The sequence below is a fragment of the Sebastes umbrosus genome, chromosome 9 (genome assembly GCF_015220745.1).
Source record: "Sebastes umbrosus isolate fSebUmb1 chromosome 9, fSebUmb1.pri, whole genome shotgun sequence".
Taxonomy (NCBI): Eukaryota; Metazoa; Chordata; class Actinopteri; order Perciformes; family Sebastidae; genus Sebastes; species Sebastes umbrosus.
The window spans coordinates 32,959,644-32,976,663 of record NC_051277.1 but is presented as its reverse complement, the minus strand read 5'-3'; the positions used below and the strand labels follow the sequence as shown (position 1 = coordinate 32,976,663).

General features: G+C 40.7%; 1 protein-coding gene across 4 annotated transcripts in view; it reads right to left on the bottom strand.

Moving 5' to 3' along the window:
- si:zfos-2326c3.2 (mitogen-activated protein kinase kinase kinase kinase 4) overlaps positions 1-13,516 on the bottom strand; it is a 102,173-nt gene extending 88,657 nt beyond the window's left edge. For 3 of the 4 annotated variants that reach the window (XR_005208115.1, XM_037779712.1, XM_037779714.1), the window contains exons 1-2: positions 13,299-13,516; positions 11,152-11,217 (exon numbers count right to left, since the gene is read on the bottom strand). Coding sequence is in view for 3 of the 4 variants with exons in the window: in XM_037779712.1 (XP_037635640.1) it covers positions 11,152-11,217; positions 13,299-13,355 (123 nt within the window). In the remaining variant the exon portion in view is untranslated. The remainder of the gene's footprint in view (positions 1-11,151; positions 11,218-13,298) is intronic. The other variant, XM_037779713.1, reaches the window with a different exon arrangement.
- Positions 13,517-17,020: the final 3,504 nt, after the last annotated feature.

The following is a 17,020-nucleotide window of genomic DNA, read 5'->3' as shown; positions in this document are numbered from 1 at the left end:
CATTATCCTGAACAGCATCACCGATCAGTTCTTCTCTCTTCAAACTGCATATAGGAGTGTGTGTGAGTGTGTGTGTGTGTGTGTGTGTGTGTGTGTGTGTGTGTGTACAGAAGTAAAGAAACAACCCATTTTTCCTACTCCATTCACAGGGAACCTTCACTGGCTGGCACTACAGGGTCTAAACAGCTGACGTCATATTGAGTATAATGCTTCTGAAAGCTCAATCAGAACTCATTCTGTCCTACTGTCATATGAAAAGAACCGAGAAAAGGAAGTGGCCCCCGATGTGTGTGTTTGTGTGTATGCGTGTGTGTACTGTCAGCTAACAAGTTGTATTAGTATTTAGCAGTATGGCTCAGGGAGGAACTATCTTGTTTATTTGTTTGTTTGTTTTTATCACTAAGCGATTTAATTATTTAACTGAATTCAACTGTCAAGATTGGGAGGGGGAAGTTAACCGAGGTTCTGTCGGGTCTCAAGCTTGCTCAACTGGAGCACAGAGCAAGAAAGGACGGGGCTTAGGAAGGGTCAAGTCTCTCTGGGTTCCTCACATAGCCTGTACATAAAGATGGACAACATGACAGCTCCCCAAAAGTGAAGCCAAAACATCTGGATCGCCCCCTGGTGGCTGGCTACAGTATAGGTCATAAGTCCCGCCCCCTCCATGTTAGCGGATGGGACATGGGCCAAACTAAAAAGTCATAGTACACGTCAAATACTTTTTCCCCAAAGATGGTTTCTGTCATTTTAGATAGTTCTTATCACGCCGATGTATGTTCAAGTGTTAATTTTTCTGATAAGTTTGGTTTTAATTAGTTATTTCATGCTATAAAAAGGGGGTGAGACGTCATGATTGACAGCTGTGATTGACAGGTGCTCTCAGTGAAGTAGTCATGGAGCCAGAGGTTTGAGAATTGTACGAGACAGGAGCTGTACCTTTAACTTTCCACAACCGTCACCAGTCTGTGTAATAGAACATGTGTCAATTTGATCATAAATGTAGTAATAAAGATATTATGGTTAGTTGTTGTGTCTTTCTAGCCAAACAGCTACCGTGGTGCTAACGTAGCAGCTAGGTGGCTCACGCTAACAAGCTGCAGCTATGCTCGGTTCATGACTGACTCGGTGGGCGGGACCTCGATACCACGGCTCTAGCCCCCCCGATCACTATTGCGCAGACTCTGGCTCCAAATGACGTCAAAATCTCAAGATGGCAGCTCCCGTATCCTATATCTCCCATCTATATATACAGTCTACGGTTCCTCACAACGAGCACCCCCTTTCACATTCACATGTCACAGTAGGAAAAGCACAGGTGTATTCAATATCATTAATGATCGCTGCATTCCACTTAGGGGAGGCCCTGATGTTGTGCATGCTGGATCACTGGAGCAGCTTACTGGGGCGCCTAATGGAACTGAGCCATCATCAGTTTCACCCGTGCTTTTGCTACTATAAGTCAAAATGTCTGCTGTGAAACAGGTCCATCGTTAACATGAATATATATATATGAATATAAATGAGTGCAGCTTTAAAAGTCTGCACTGCCAATTTGGAGTGTGGAGTATGGGAGACAAGGGCATTGATGAGGCGAGCAAGGTCTAAAGAAAAGATACTACATGCATCAAGTTGCATTATGGGAATTGTAGGATTCAGCAATTTCAGAGCTTCACCCATACTATGGACTACGAGTCTGGATATCTCAGCCTCTGCTGCATTGATTTTTGAACATTCTTTTTTTCATCTGAGTTTTTTGGTTAACCAAACTTTATGTACTGAATCGCTGGTGGACTTTTAATTACAGTTTTGGCATTTAGAAAGAACAGTGAGAAGGCAAGTCACTCCTGGGGATATTCTAACTAGACTTTCCCCCATATTATCAGTGCTCTGGGTCACACAGAAACACACACACAGCCAGTAATCAGCACAAAGCATAGCTCCAAACCTCATGGGGGGCCACTTTCCTCTTCCCTCTCTAATTTTCATCTGTCTCTCTCCCTCTTCCTTCCTCCCCTCCTCTCTGTCTCTCTGCCTTTCACCTCTGCTTTCCTTCCTTTTGCCCTCTCTTGCTCCCTTGCTTTCCTCTCTCTCCTTCCTCTCCTTTGTTTCCCTTTGTTTCTCTCCCACTTGCTTTTTCTTTCACCTCGAACAAACACAAACAGCTCTAAAACTCTGTGTTGGAGGATGTTTCCTGTCTCTCTGTCTCTTCTTTTTATTCCCTCAGCTCAAACCCACGCACAACTTTGCTTAGCTTTGGAGAAAAGACTTTTATTTCAAAGAAGATGTTATTCATTTCAATTTTCCAAATTTGAAATAATGTTTAATAGGGCTGTCACAATAACCGCAATATTGCAATACCACAATATTGACAAGCCAACTGCAGGGGATGGCGAGCAACCGCCACAACCACCATGTTCACGTTTTTTCTTTTTTGAATTCTTTGCAATGGGAGTGCCGCATTTTACGCTTTGCTACAAACGGCAGCAGCGTGACGAGGTGCTGAGCGTCTATTCTGCGCTGATCTAATGCCGTTTTTTTCTGGTCGTCGAGAGTTAAAAAATGTCAACCAACCGTCACATCCTACATGGAGGCTACAAGTGTTGGACAACAAAAATGGAGGAGAAATTAATACACATAGACCGGCAAGTCCGTCCTCTCTCGCTACATGCTTCAACCGTCCCCTCATCCAGAACAAGTACTCTACCTTTTGCTGACATTTTGATATTCCGTATCATAGCGACCAGACACAACCAAAGTGTCTCAGCTGTGCCCTCCGATGTTCCGATACCGATACCAGTATCGGAAACGCGTTCGATACTGCCGTAAATTCGGGATCGGGTATGGGCGAGCCCGTCAGTCTATGCACCAATCTGATACCATCATTTATTAACCCTGAAAAAAAAATACATTTTTCTTCACTGTGCTGTCACCCTGGATGTATCATGGCTGCCACTGGCAACTACCGTTTTAGAGCAGCGAAGAAGAATTGATAGCAGGTACTTTGTCACGTGATGATAGCAGACAACAACCGTGCGGTGTTAGTGGAGAGTGTAACGATAGTCAGCCATTTGGAAATATTTCACAATGGAAAATCCAACAAGTAAAATGGCGATATGTAAGAGTATGTAAGGCTTCCGTTTAAAGGGGAGGCAGTACTCTAGTAAAGTGTGTGAATATTGCACTCTGCAGGACAAATTAGCACACAGGCTGTCTTTGAGGAGACCGCTAAGAGAATATGGAATTGTTATTTATTCCTAGCTTCATTTATTTATGTTCTTTGTAACTGACAGACTGAATAATAAAGGAAGGTTCTATTGCATTCATTCTCTGTATGTATTTGTTCATGTTTTACAAACCTGAGACAGGCCATACAACAAAGATAGTAATCATATCACATCCATACATAGTCAGTAGTGAACAGCTGTTAAATGATAATAATTATAATAATAACTATATATTTTTTAATCACGCTGGTATCGGATAGGTACTCTGTATCGGCCGATACCACAAGTTCAGGTATCAGGATCAGTATCGGAAAGGAAAAAATGTCATTGGAACATCTCTAACAATATACCTAATACTAGCCTAATAATAAAGCTGATCTATACAGCCCTACAATCCGGATAAATTAAGTAATTTGCAAAAAAAAAAAAAAAGTTGCATTAATACCGCATATGGTGCTGGTGAGCCATTATCAATTCAGGGGAAATTCTTTCACCGCGACAGCCCTAATGTGTAATACTTTGCACAACTGAGCTCTCCATATCTTAATATGAAGAAGAAAGTGATTATTTTTTAACACAAAGAAAGCGTGTACTTTATCTAAGGTTGGGCTGTGTAGCAGCTGCTCTGTAGTCACAGAAGGGAACGGGTTGGTTTGTATGCAACTGTAAGCGGCAGTTGGTCTGAAATCTACACATGGACATTTTTTACACTTTGGTCAGCAGAGCAGTTAACATGAGTAAGATAGGAATGATGGTATGTGGGTCAGAGAAGGGGAAGTGACGCTATTGAAACCAGAAAGATTTGAGGAAGTGTAAGTGATTCACTCTGGGAATTGTATTGCGGCCAGCTGTTTTATGGCTGCGCGCGGTCCATGATGTTTCAACATGGTGTCACCGAGGTAGCAACCCTCCAGGGCAAATACGATCTTTCACAAACTTGACTAAAAACCACTCAGAAAGCTCTTCCTAACTCATTACCAACAAATGAGTGTTAAAGATATGTTCTGATTTCTTTTCTATATGCTATAAACATGATTTAACCATGCAAGTCAGTTACACAGTCTACAGTTTATATTTTAACTAGTTGTAGTGACTGCTACTGACAGTTTAGTCCTGAAACTAGTCACTACTTCAGCTTTACTCAGAGCAGCACAGTGTTGCATCAGCAGTCATCATAGTGCTTAGATTTAGTGGATATGACATTTTCACATTGTAACACACACACACACACACACATATACACTATATATGACTACAGCAGTGGCTTGCAGGGAAGGGAAGTTCCTTCTGCAAACAGGGAAACGCCATGTGTGTTTGCGTGTGTGTGTGTGTGTGTGTGGGTGTGTGTGTGTGTGTGTGTGTGTGTGTGTGATGACTAGATGGTGAGTGAGAGGAGCATACAGAGTGTGCACCTCATGCTGATGCAGTGCTAAGAATGTCCAATAAGGCAATGTTTATTTGAAAGGTTGAACAGCTGAAATGACTACTGTGTGTCACTGTTCAGGAACTAAAAGCCACTCGTTGCTGTTTAGTTCTACAGAAACATACATCTGAATGTGCCCTCTTTAAATACAGGCAGAGAAAGCTATCAATAATTCATGGCAAAACAAAAACAAAAATCCAAATACATTCCTGTGAAGTTGTTTACTCACTTTTTCTAAAGAGTCTAGAGAGTCTCAGACTGTCCTGGGGCCACAGAACTGCTGCAGGCATACCACTAGCATGTGACTACTACTGCACATAATACATCCTTTAATACTAATGTGCATGTGTGTGTTCTGCATCAGTTGGACACAAGTTATGTGTGTGCATGTGTTTATGACGCCAAAAAGGGAAGAATTTAGCATAAATCAGTGTATGATGAAAAGGTTCAAAGGAAAAGACAAACGGTAACAGAGAAGAAGAATTGAGTTCAATGCAAACATGAAGCATAAAGTAGTAGTAAGATGGAGCTCAGAAACGGAGGACCAACTTGTTGATTAGTGGCAACAACACAAGTGTTTATTTAACGTGTCTCTATGACTTCATCCATCCATCCTTTGTGAATTTTCAGTAAAAAGTATTGCAAAAAACTGACATCGCTAATTCTTCCCGCCTGTCGTCCGCCATGTTTGTTTACTCTAAAGTCACGTTTGATCGCGAGAGATGTCGTAAAATTACCGGTTTTGAGAGACAGGACTCTTGTTGTTCATGAATGGAATCTGGTCGTGTGTGGTGTGCTGTTTTGGCCAAATCGTTGCTCTCTACAAACTATTGGAACAAAACTGTTACATTTATCGTAACATGTCGTTATGTGTGGGCTCTCTTACATTTTCAACATCTGTTAAGATTTGAAAAATATTTTAGTGTGGGCCAGCCTTAAGGAACTTTACCTGCATTTATACTGCAGGAACCTGGATCCACTTTTACTTCTTTTGTCCTCAAAACCTCCCTGCTACCATGCCACTGCTTTCTAGCCTGCCAAAAACTACACGGGTGGAGTTTGCTGCACTGAATGTCACGGACGGGTCAAACACAAGTTTCATTACTGATACACAAATAACCAGAACAAAACTCTTACTATATCCTCTCCACTTTGGGTCTTGCCTTTCGTTTTCAACACTCCCTGCCCTCTCCAAAATGTGCACTTCTCTTTCCCAACATCTATTCACTCTCATACAACAGTGACGACTGTGTGTTGTCTTGTTTTCGTGCTAAAATTATGTCTCAACCTACAGGGTGGCTTTTTAATATGTTATTGCGCTAATTCCTAATCATCTCAGTTCTTAAGATGTGGTGGGAACGCAAACAACAAGTGCACTGAAGATTCTTTGAGTTCCTCACTTTTCGGTTCCTGAGGTAATTTGGCTGAAAAGGCCTGATTGTTTTCTCCAGCCTTCTCTACTCTCCATCTGACTCTCTACTACTTCTAATTGTGCCTGTCTTTGCTTGTCAGAAAATCCAGTCTGCTGACCAGGAGGCCGTTCCGCCAAATTAAAATGAAAATGAGGCTAATGGGGCTAACTCTCCCCCAGTGTCGGTTCCCACTGACACCGGGGTTTTGGTCGATACGATATCTGACTACTAACTAGCAATTAGTGGGTCAAAACGTGAGTCATGGTGAAATTTAGCAATCACTACAATCAGCTCCTGATTCTAGACATAGGTCAGCTGTAAGGCTTCAATTTAGAGCAGAGCTAATTGGCAACGTAACCTAAGCTGAACTACAAACCACTTTACCAAACAACAGACAGTGGGTCAGTGTGGTTTACAGCAGGGACTACAACACACTGCACATTATTGCTGTGTGCAGATAAACATCTCGCTCCAGCTCCCTCCTCCGCCTCTTCATCCTTAAACTCACTCTTTACAAAGTCCCTGTGTGTGTTTTTGAATTTTCCACATACTGTCATGGCTCCCCTGCCGTCTGTCCTTACTTAGTCTCGCTCTTCTAGAGATCACCTGCCTACTTGTTTGTAATTCCATAACATAGAACACATAGAGGACAGCTTTTTCCTACACATTTGCCAGAAGGTCAATGTAGCTAAGATGCCATGGTGTTCCAGCCATTCCTTCTTACCTGTTGCCTTTCATTTTCTAGTTATGTGGTTTATATATTTTGACCTGCCCCGTGAGATCTGTTTGCCCCACTTGGCTGACCTGACCTGACCCTGCCTGTTGCTAACTGTAACACTGTAAAATGGATTTTAGACCTTAGTAAAACTGCTTTTCACAAAAACATTTCTCTGTTTTGGCATTTGGGTCCTGCTTTCTGTTGCCAGCATTTACACAACAGTAAGAAACAAATAAATAACACTAGTAGCGTTCTACATTTAGAACAAAAAACACGGTGACAGTGGTCTCAGCATCTCAATATATTCACAATGTGACTCTATATTTTAAAATATAAATTAGGGCTGTCAATCAATTAAAAAATGTAATCACGATTAATCGCATGATTGTCTATTTAATCGTGATTAATCGCAAATTAATTGCATATTTTATTTCTGTTCAAAATGTACCTTAAAAAGGAGATTTGTCAAGTATTTAATACTTTAATCAACATGTAGGTGGACAAATATGCTGCTTTATGCAAATGTATGTATATATTTATAATCGGAAATCAATTAACAACACAAAACAATGACAGATATTGTCCAGAAACCCTCACAGGTACTGCATTTAGCATAAAACAATATGCTCCAATCATAACATGGCAAACTGCAGCCCAACAGGCAACAACAGCTGTCAGTGTGTCAGTGTGCTGACTTGACTATGACTTGCCCCAAACTGCATGTGATTATCATAAAGTGGGCATGTCTGTAAAGGGGAGTCTCGTGGGTACCCATAGAACCCATTTACATTCACTGATCTGGAGGTCAGAGGTCAAGGGACCCCTTTGAAAATGGCCATGACAGTTTTTCCTCGCCAAAATTTAGCGCGAGTTTGGAGCATTATTTAGCCTCCTTCACAACAACCTAGTATGACATGGTTGGTACCGATGGATTCCTTAGGTTTTGTAGTTTCATATGATGCAAGTATCTTCACTCTACCTTTAAAACCCGCTACAATGCTCGCTACAACCTAAAAATCACTAGATGCGTTAATGCATTAAGGAAAGTAGTGGCGTTAAAACGAATTTGAGTTGATGCGTTATTATCATGTTAACTTTGACGGCCCTAATATAAAGCCATGACAGATTTTCCTCATAATGCTTTGTATTTGGGACTTGTAGTCTTTTCACAATCCAGGCACAGTATAGGTCAATGTTTTGTTGACCTGCTCTGCCCAGTTCTTGTCTCACTAAACACTTATATACTGTACATAATAAATACATATTCTGTTATCATGCTGTGATAGTGACACACCGTGGGAATTGTGGCTAACTTTCCTCTGTTGTACTCTCTTATTTTGTAACTTGCACTCATTAACGTGTGTAATGGTAATACAGAGGTTCAAGCTTAGAATTAAGATCTGAGCATCTGTTGCTGGATTTCTTGTTCTTGTTACATTACTAAATGCCAAAAATGCAATGTAATGAAAATGCAACACACAAATAAATAAACAGAGGAAAAGCCCATATGCTTTGTCAGCATCTCCTGCACTCAATCCACAACTGAGTGTTTTCTTAAGAGGCCGTGTGTTGGTCTGTGTGTGTGTGTAGCATAAGTCATTGTTCTAAAGGCCCTATTCCTGTTCTGTTTTCACATGAAAATGACTAAAAACACACTCACACAGACACACACAACGTTTCTGTATGAGGACATGCAGAAACAGATCTGCATAGTCCACATTAAGGTCCAATTGATTGCTTGTTAGCATTACACTAGGGATGTTCATAATTAACCGTTTAACTGTTAACCGACATTAAGCATTTTAACCGATTAACGCTATCGGTTAAAACGGTTAAAACCAATATTAATAATTAACTCAAAATGATCGGCTCAGAGGAGCGGCTCGTCTCTTTAAGGAGAAAAGCTGGTCCACCTTAACAGCCCACCTTAAGAGGCGGAGCCGGAGTTGCAGGATACAGGAAGTCGGCTCCGGTCTCTCTCCAGCTCGCTGAGTTGTAGTTTCGTAGCATTTATTCACCGAAAAAAAAACTGTACACACACTGCTACACCTACGGACGGTGAACTGGAGACTAAGTTGTCTGTTGTGTTCATACACTACAGCTGGTGCGAGGCACAAATCTTGTCGGTTAACGGTTAATAATCGGTTAACGAGGGTCGGTTATCGGTTAAACACATTGTTCAAAATGAGCATCCGTACATTACACACTATCATTATTGTCTATATTGTAGCAATTCCCATTTCCATGTCTGTCATTTTATTCAATAATTTACAAAACTAAAATGCTGTCAGATAGAACACCTTTACAAATTGTCTGTAGTCAATATTGTCTTGTTTGTGGGATCTTCACATGAAAAACATCACAATCATTACCACAAGTTCCTCTCATCCATATTAGGAGGTTTCTCTTTGTTAAAGCATTAATGAACTTGAGTCATTGGCTGAAATTTGTGATGTTTTACCTTTGCGTAAAAGCACCATGTGCAAAGGCCAACACAGGCCTGACTGTCCTGTGCATCTCTTGCAACATTTCCTCTTTCAGGAAATCAAGCGGCAATCGAGGCACACACCCACCTTCTGTCTCGTGCACACTCCACGGACATCATTCATTCATTCTTAAACACTAAACTTTTAACCTCTACCTTAACTCATACTCTTACCCTTTAAGCGATATATCACATATATTTTGGAGACCCCCCCAAAAGTCACTTTTTCCAAAAGTAGTTATTGTTGATATTAATATATTTGTGCAACACTAATTAGCCACAAAGCAATGTGTGTCTAAAAGTGACCTGGCTGAACCTGAGCTGAATTAGCGCCTACATGTCTAGTGATGCAGGAAAAATAACATTCCTCCTTATGCAACTTCATCCCTCTAGCATAGTCAATTTTGGATTAAAGCTGTTGGACATCATCTTCTTTAAAAACAGGTCTATTTGTCTTTTCTTTGCCATCTGGCGGGGGGGGGGGTATATCTAACTAAGGCAGCCCAGCATTAATGAGGTTTTAAATCACTGATTATAGTACAAACAATTGTAGTCTTTTGACCTGACTCAAACTGTAACACACACCTAAAATCGACCACTTACAAAGGCTCTGTTGCACAATCATCATGGAAGGATCTCATTTTTTAATACTCAAAACTGAAAGTGTTCCACATAGGTATAGTAACACACAGTTTGTGGTATTGCAGAAGCACATAAACATGATTTGCACTTAGGGCACAACCATCTGCATAGACCTAAATAAGACTAAACACCTCCTGTAACCACAAACCACTCATACACAAACAAATATTGCGATAAGGAAGTGAGCCCCACCCAGGGCCTTTAAAAGATGCTTCAGATGCTGCTGTTTGTGTGTGTGTGTGTGCGTGTGTGTGTGTCTTCTGTTTGTAAGAGCTAACAGGATATTTCAGTCAGTTTTACCTCCTAACTAACTGGAACAGCTATAGTACGTTTTACCAGAAGTGACGTGTTAGACACTGTAATAATCTGTGTGTCTGCATGTGTCAAGGCTGCTGGAGGCTTACGGTGTGCAGCTTGTGGGACGTTTTTTAACTAAGACAAGCAATTTTTATGATCTACCTTACTTCCATGTAAACAATATTTAATGAAAACCTGACAATACATACAACACTGCTGCAAACTGTCATTCTGATATGACAGTTTGCAGCAGTGTTTATGTTCTTCCATGCGTGCAGCAAACACCTATAGAGAGCTCCAGGGATGACTCATTTTTGTAGGCCAACCAGGAAGTTAGCATCGCCCTGGTCCCTCCACAAAAAGCCAATGGGATTTTTCAATTGGGTTTTGGATTATTGCAGAAAATAAGCTTTGTTGCAAGCACACGTTTATGATACTTTCACATTTTGTCCAGCAAGATAATATTCACAAATGAACACTACTTGTATGATTTTTGAAATGTAAATGCAATCGCCAGAAGTAAAAAGCTAACATTAGGCTATAAAGAACTTTAAAAAAAACAAACTACACCACGGTCACATGAGCCTGAGTATACACAACGAGGCTGTAACCGCGGACGAGTCGGCGTGATGACGTTTAGTAGTCTCACTTAGCCACTTGTTAGCAACCGCCTTTTTTAAGACACATAAAGGATTCAATATTGACGAGTGGGATATTTATTGATATATTTTATGTTGCAGAACAAAACATTAAAAACTCTTCAGCTTGTGTTAACCACAGACCTTATTTCAGGCATCTCACTAAAAACCCATTCAAAAAACCCATTGACTTCCAGACGAGGGAACCGGAAGTGCTAAAATGCGAACTCATTTCCGGGTTTTAGGACTCATTCATGTGGCACTCTATTAAAGTGGATAAGATGGACAGAAAAGCATCATGGGAGTGCTCACCTTGTACACCTGACCGTAGGTTCCATTGCCAACCACCTCCACCAACTCAAAGATACCTGCTGGATCCTAGAAAGAAAATAAAAAGTAGTCAAGATAAAGGAAAGAGGAACGGGGAACGGGGAGAGCTGAGTCAAATAAAGAGAACAAAGCTGACAGACAGCACAACAGGTGATTATAACTATACTATACTATAACCGTGAACTAACGGTATAGAAAATGGTACATTTCTGCGAAGTCATAATGCAACAGGTTCATGTCAAACAAAACTATGATAAACAGCAGCTTTACATACTCAGTACTATGGGCAAATGGAGAAGAACAATGCAGTGCTATACTGGGATGGAGACTAAGGAAGTGGAATTGCAAATGTGGATAACATTGTGAGCTACAAGGAATGAAAATACGGCTTGAAAATGGTCTTGGCTTCACTGTCTATTAGGGGCGGGAAAAAATCGATTCACCTATGTACCGCGTTTTTTAGTTTTTTTTTTACAATTTTGAAAATAGTTTTTTAATCCCAGAATCAATATATTTGCTTAATTTTAGTCTATACGGAGGTAGAAGGAAGTTACCGCTTTTATTGTTGTAGTCTGAGTAACGTCTGACGTCATATCCGTTCCGTATCCGTCAACCAAAACAAACAGCAGCCGGCCGCTGCCGGAGGGTAGAAAACGGCGCAGGGTCCACGGGGACACGACCTGCACCCTCACATGTTAAATCCAGCATGGTAAACACTACACATCCAGTAAAGGATGGAAACACTTTGGGTTTCAAACATTGCAGGAAAAGCAGAGCTAGACATCACGGCTAAAGCTGCATGCTAACTCTGTCACGGACAGGAAACGTTATCGTATTGCGGTAACGTGCGGTCAAGCCAGCCGCCACTCTCATCTCAGTGGTCAAATGAGGCGGCGCTACAACTGTAGAGCACCCATATACTGACATTTATGTTGAATGCATTCAAACGGCCCCGATGGAGCTGACCATGGATGGATAAAGAGAACGGAGCTGACGGGAAAGCTAGAGACGGACTTGACGAAGTTAGAGGAAGTATACACGTGGGACTACGTCTGGTTTTCAAAATAAGGTGTTAACAAAGGGAACTGAATATATACAAAATATATATATGGAAATAAGAAGTATAAAACATTACATGTCCCTTATAATTTAAAAGTAAATACCACTAATTTGTGAGGGAAATGTCTTTATTCTTTGATTTATGGGTTGCTGGAAAAAATTGAATAACTAATGCCTGAAAATGACTGATATATTTAACTTCAGGACATCTCTGACTACATACATACTGAAAATCAAACATTAAAAGTCCCCAGAAGAGTATGACTGAACTTTTTCCCATGGTCTAGTGTTAAAAAAGTTAACAAAAATCACAATAAATCATAATATTGAATCGCAATACTTGTAGTACAATCGACACCAAAGTATCGGGATAGTATCGGATCGGGAGATAGGTGTATCGTCCCAGCCCTGCTGACTATAACCATATTATCACCTAAAGATATATCAAATCACATTACATGACAACAAACAGACTTGAGTCATACAGGCACACTGTCATTCCCCATGGGGATACGAATATTATTATGAGTATTACAGAAATGTTGTACTAATGACAAATGAAAGGAGACATTTTCCATAAACTAGCATAAAAACACTAGCCATTAAGTATGAGAATGATGTGCACTGGGCTCAAACAATGATGTGGCATTAACTATAATGCACTGATTTAGTTTTTCTGTCTGTAAACTTGCCAACACAAAGTTAAGTTGAGTTGGCTTTGACTTGTTGCATGTCAACTGTTCAGCAGGCAGCCAGAGGAGAACCCTGAGAGTGTAAACAGTGGAGCTGGTAGAGCTCCACCACACAGACAGACTCAGAGCAGACAGACCAGAGTTAGGGTTATAAGGCTCTCTACACAGTAACACTGAGTTAGGACACGGTTATAACGGTTCTTTAACAGTACAGAAGAGAGTCGACGGTTAGACGAGAGGAAACTAACAACAAGTTGAGTTGTTGCTGTAAACTGGCGTTAAGTTTCCAGCAGCAGCACATCCTCCTGCAGAGTTGAGGCTACAGCAGCTCCTCCAGCACTTCATTAGAAAGCAGCTCTGTTAAACTGTTAAACTTACTCTGAGAGCAGCCAGGTCGATGCTGTCCAGACTCCGAGTGGTGTTTTCTCTCGACATTGCTGTCAGTAAGTTAGTCAGCTGGCTGATATTAGTGGACAAGACATGGACGGACACAGTTTGTCCTCTGCAGACTAACAGACTAACTAACTAACTAACTAACGGGTCTCCTCTCTCTCTCTACTCTGCTCGGGTTCATTCTCAACTTCAGCTGGTAGTATCAAGCTAGTAGGTAATAACACACACACCACGTCCGGTTAGACCTTTCAAAATAATGGCCGTTACCAGCGGACCCGTGAAGCCTTGTAGATTTGCATTTTTAATTTGTAAATGAATGAAGACACGAGATTAAACCGAAATTATCAGAAATATAATAGAAAGTCACACATTTTATCAGGTGTGTTTGGAAGTTGCTCGAGCCTTTTGGAAGTTGCACTTCCTTTGTGCACATACACCATTTATTTATTTATTTATTTATTTATATATTTACTTATTTATTTATTTATTTATTTACATACTTATTTATTTATTTCATTTGAATGTTTGATTGTGAAATGTACATCATCCTGTCTCTGGTTGCATTAACTTGGTTTCACTTGACACTCCTGAGTTTTGCTCCTGGAAAGTGTTTTTTTTCTTTTTTTCTTAAAGCACTCAGATAACTTGACATCCAGTAAACCCTAGAAAAAAACGATGAGGAGGAACTTTAGCTTATACAGTCCATATGCAGCTGACTGAAAAAAAATGAAACTTTACACAATCTCTCCACGTGTTTCTCTGTGTGTCCGTGTTCTTGCGTGTTTGTGTGGGGAGAAGTTCACAGTCCTCACGTTATTTCAAGAGAAGCCAGTCCCAGTCAGTCATCACTAATCACTAATTACAAATACATTTTGAAACTGAGTAGGAAGTAAATACATAACTGAAGTAAGTGAGAATAAATGATTATATAGTGCTAAAGTTAACTATCTGAAAGGGAGATTTGTCAAGTATTTAATATTCTTATCTTATATGTATGTATGTATATATTTATTCCTGGAAATCAATTAACAACACAAAACAATGACAAATATTGTCCAGAAACCCTCACAGGTACTGCATTTAGCATAAAACAATATGCTCAAATCATAACATGGCAAACTGCAGCCCAACAGGCAACAACAGCTGTCAGTGTGTCAGTGTGCTGACTTGACTATGACTTGCCCCAAACTGCATGTGATTATCATAAAGTGGGCATGTCTGTAAAGGGGAGACTCGTGGGTACCCATAGAACCCATTTACATTCACATATCTGGAGGTCAGAGGTCAAGGGGCCCCTTTGAAAATAGTCATGCCAATATTTCCTTGCCAAAATTTAGCCTAAGTGTGGAGTGTTATTTAGCCTCTTTCACGACAAGCTAGTATGACATCTTTACTCTAGCTTTAAAACTGAGCCGGTACAACCTAAAAATTGCAAGTTGCGTTAATGTGTTAAAGACATTAGTGGCTTTAAAACTAATTTGTGTTAACACGTTATTATCATGTTAACTTTGACAGCCCTCATTTTTCTACATATTACTTTTTGTATTACGAGTTTTCATCTCGTTTGGAGGCAGTAATAGAGCTTTTACAGATTACATTTTGCCATGTGATAGAACAGGAGTAATTAATAATATGAATTATTGCTGGATTCAAGTTATGTGTCACACTTTCAGGACCATAGGCCCTTTTCACAGCAGACATTTTGACATGTCATAGCAGGGAGAACACAGGTAATTGATAAAATAAATGATGGTCCCATATCTATTTACAATGTCACAGCCATTCCAGTGAGCCAGCATGCACGATACAAGGGCCTAGGCCCACCTAAATGGAACAGGGCCATAATTAATGGTCTGGATTACACCTGTGTTTACCCTGTAATGACATGTCAAAATGGCTGCTGTGAAAGAGGGCATATCGATCATTCTGGTTCACTCGTTGGTGTAATTACACCTGTGCTTTTCCTGCTATGACAAAGGTCTATTGGGTCAAATCCAGCTCTGAGTCCCCTTTTCACAGCAGCCATTTTGACATGTCATTGCAGGTAAACACAGGTGTAATTGGTCAAATAAATTACGGTTCCGTTTTATTTAGTGCAGCTATTCTCAACCACTGGGCCGGGGCCCACTGGTGGGCCTCTGAGAGCTACCTAGTGGGCCGCAAAGGTACTGCCAAATGGTTAGACTAACCGCTATTCTGTATTTCAGAGGTTATAGCGGGCTCACTTTTAAAGCTAGAGTGAAGATACTGGCATCATATGAAACTATAAAAACCTAATGAATCCATCGGTACCAACCATGTCATGCTATATTGTCGGTAAGGAGGTTAAATAACGCTCCAAACTTATGCCAAATTCTGGTGAGGAAAAACTGTCATGGCCATTTTCAAAGGGGTTCCTTGACATCTGACCTCAAGATATGTGAATGAAATTAGGTCTATGGGTACCCACGAGTCTCATCTTTACAGACATACAGTATATGTCACAGATGCAGTGACACAAATTCAAGCAATTTTTTGAAACCAGTTAAAGTGTGTGGTGAGGAAATATGACCCTGAATACTTTGGATTCATAATGGCAGGCCGTGATGGGTTGAGGGTACGCTGAATATCTATATGGGTCATTACACCTGACAGCGGCATAACACATATTTTATAGCCCAGTTTGTCATTTATTTGGGAAGGTGGTCCTCGGTAATTTTTTCAACAATCGGAAGTGGGCCTCGAGTTACAAAAGGTTGAGAATCCCTGATTTAGTGTATCATGGCCCCAGTAAGCCAGCATGCACAATACCAGGGCCCCGGCCCACCTAAATGGAACAACGCCATAATTAATGTTATTAATGCCAAAATGGCTGCTGTGAAAATGACCAATTGTAACCACATTTAAAAAAAGAATGACAGGCTGACAGTTTTATTTTTGCCAGGACAGCACGGAAACCAGAGAACATGACGAGAAAGTGAAGTGTCTTGCAATGTAGCAAAAAGTTTCTTCTGGCTAAATATAACAGCACCTGTTGTCTCCCGTATCTCTGTAATGTCCTGGTGCAGGCTTGACAGTGTGGAGGTTGGCATGTGAGCTAAGTGTGTGCCAGGCTTCTCCAGACTTCATACAGGTGGAAGCGGGGCTTGACTGAATAAAGATGCTGTTCCAAACTCAACAGCAGGTTCTCCAGTAATTAGTCTACACCATGTGTTAGAGCAGCCTTAGTGCTGGCTACTTACCTCAACAACTGTCCCTAATAACAGCTATGTTTCTGCATGACAAATTTGTTGGAAACATTGATTGACCCAATGCTCATCATCACAAGTGCACCAGTACCGTTAGCTGAATAAGCTAATTGTCCTGCCAATTCAAGTAAAATTGCCACAACCTCCATGACATACACATTTTTTTTTTGTATCCATAACTAACTGACTTGTGCTGTGTTATAGTGGGTGACAAAGTTCTACTACAGTTTGGTCTTGAAAGTGGGATTTTGTAGTTGCTAAGATGAGCTAGCTAACGTCACTAGCATTTTGTGTTCTGCTGTGTAACTTAAAGCTAGGGTTGGTAATATTGGGAAACTAGCAAGAGTACACTACATCTTCAACATTATCCAAAGCCAGCCCAGTGTTGCCAACTCTTTTCCAATGAAAGAAGCTAACGTTAGCAGCACTAGCTCCAAAAGTCAGGGAGGTAGGTAGACAGGCAGGTAGCCCGTCCAATCA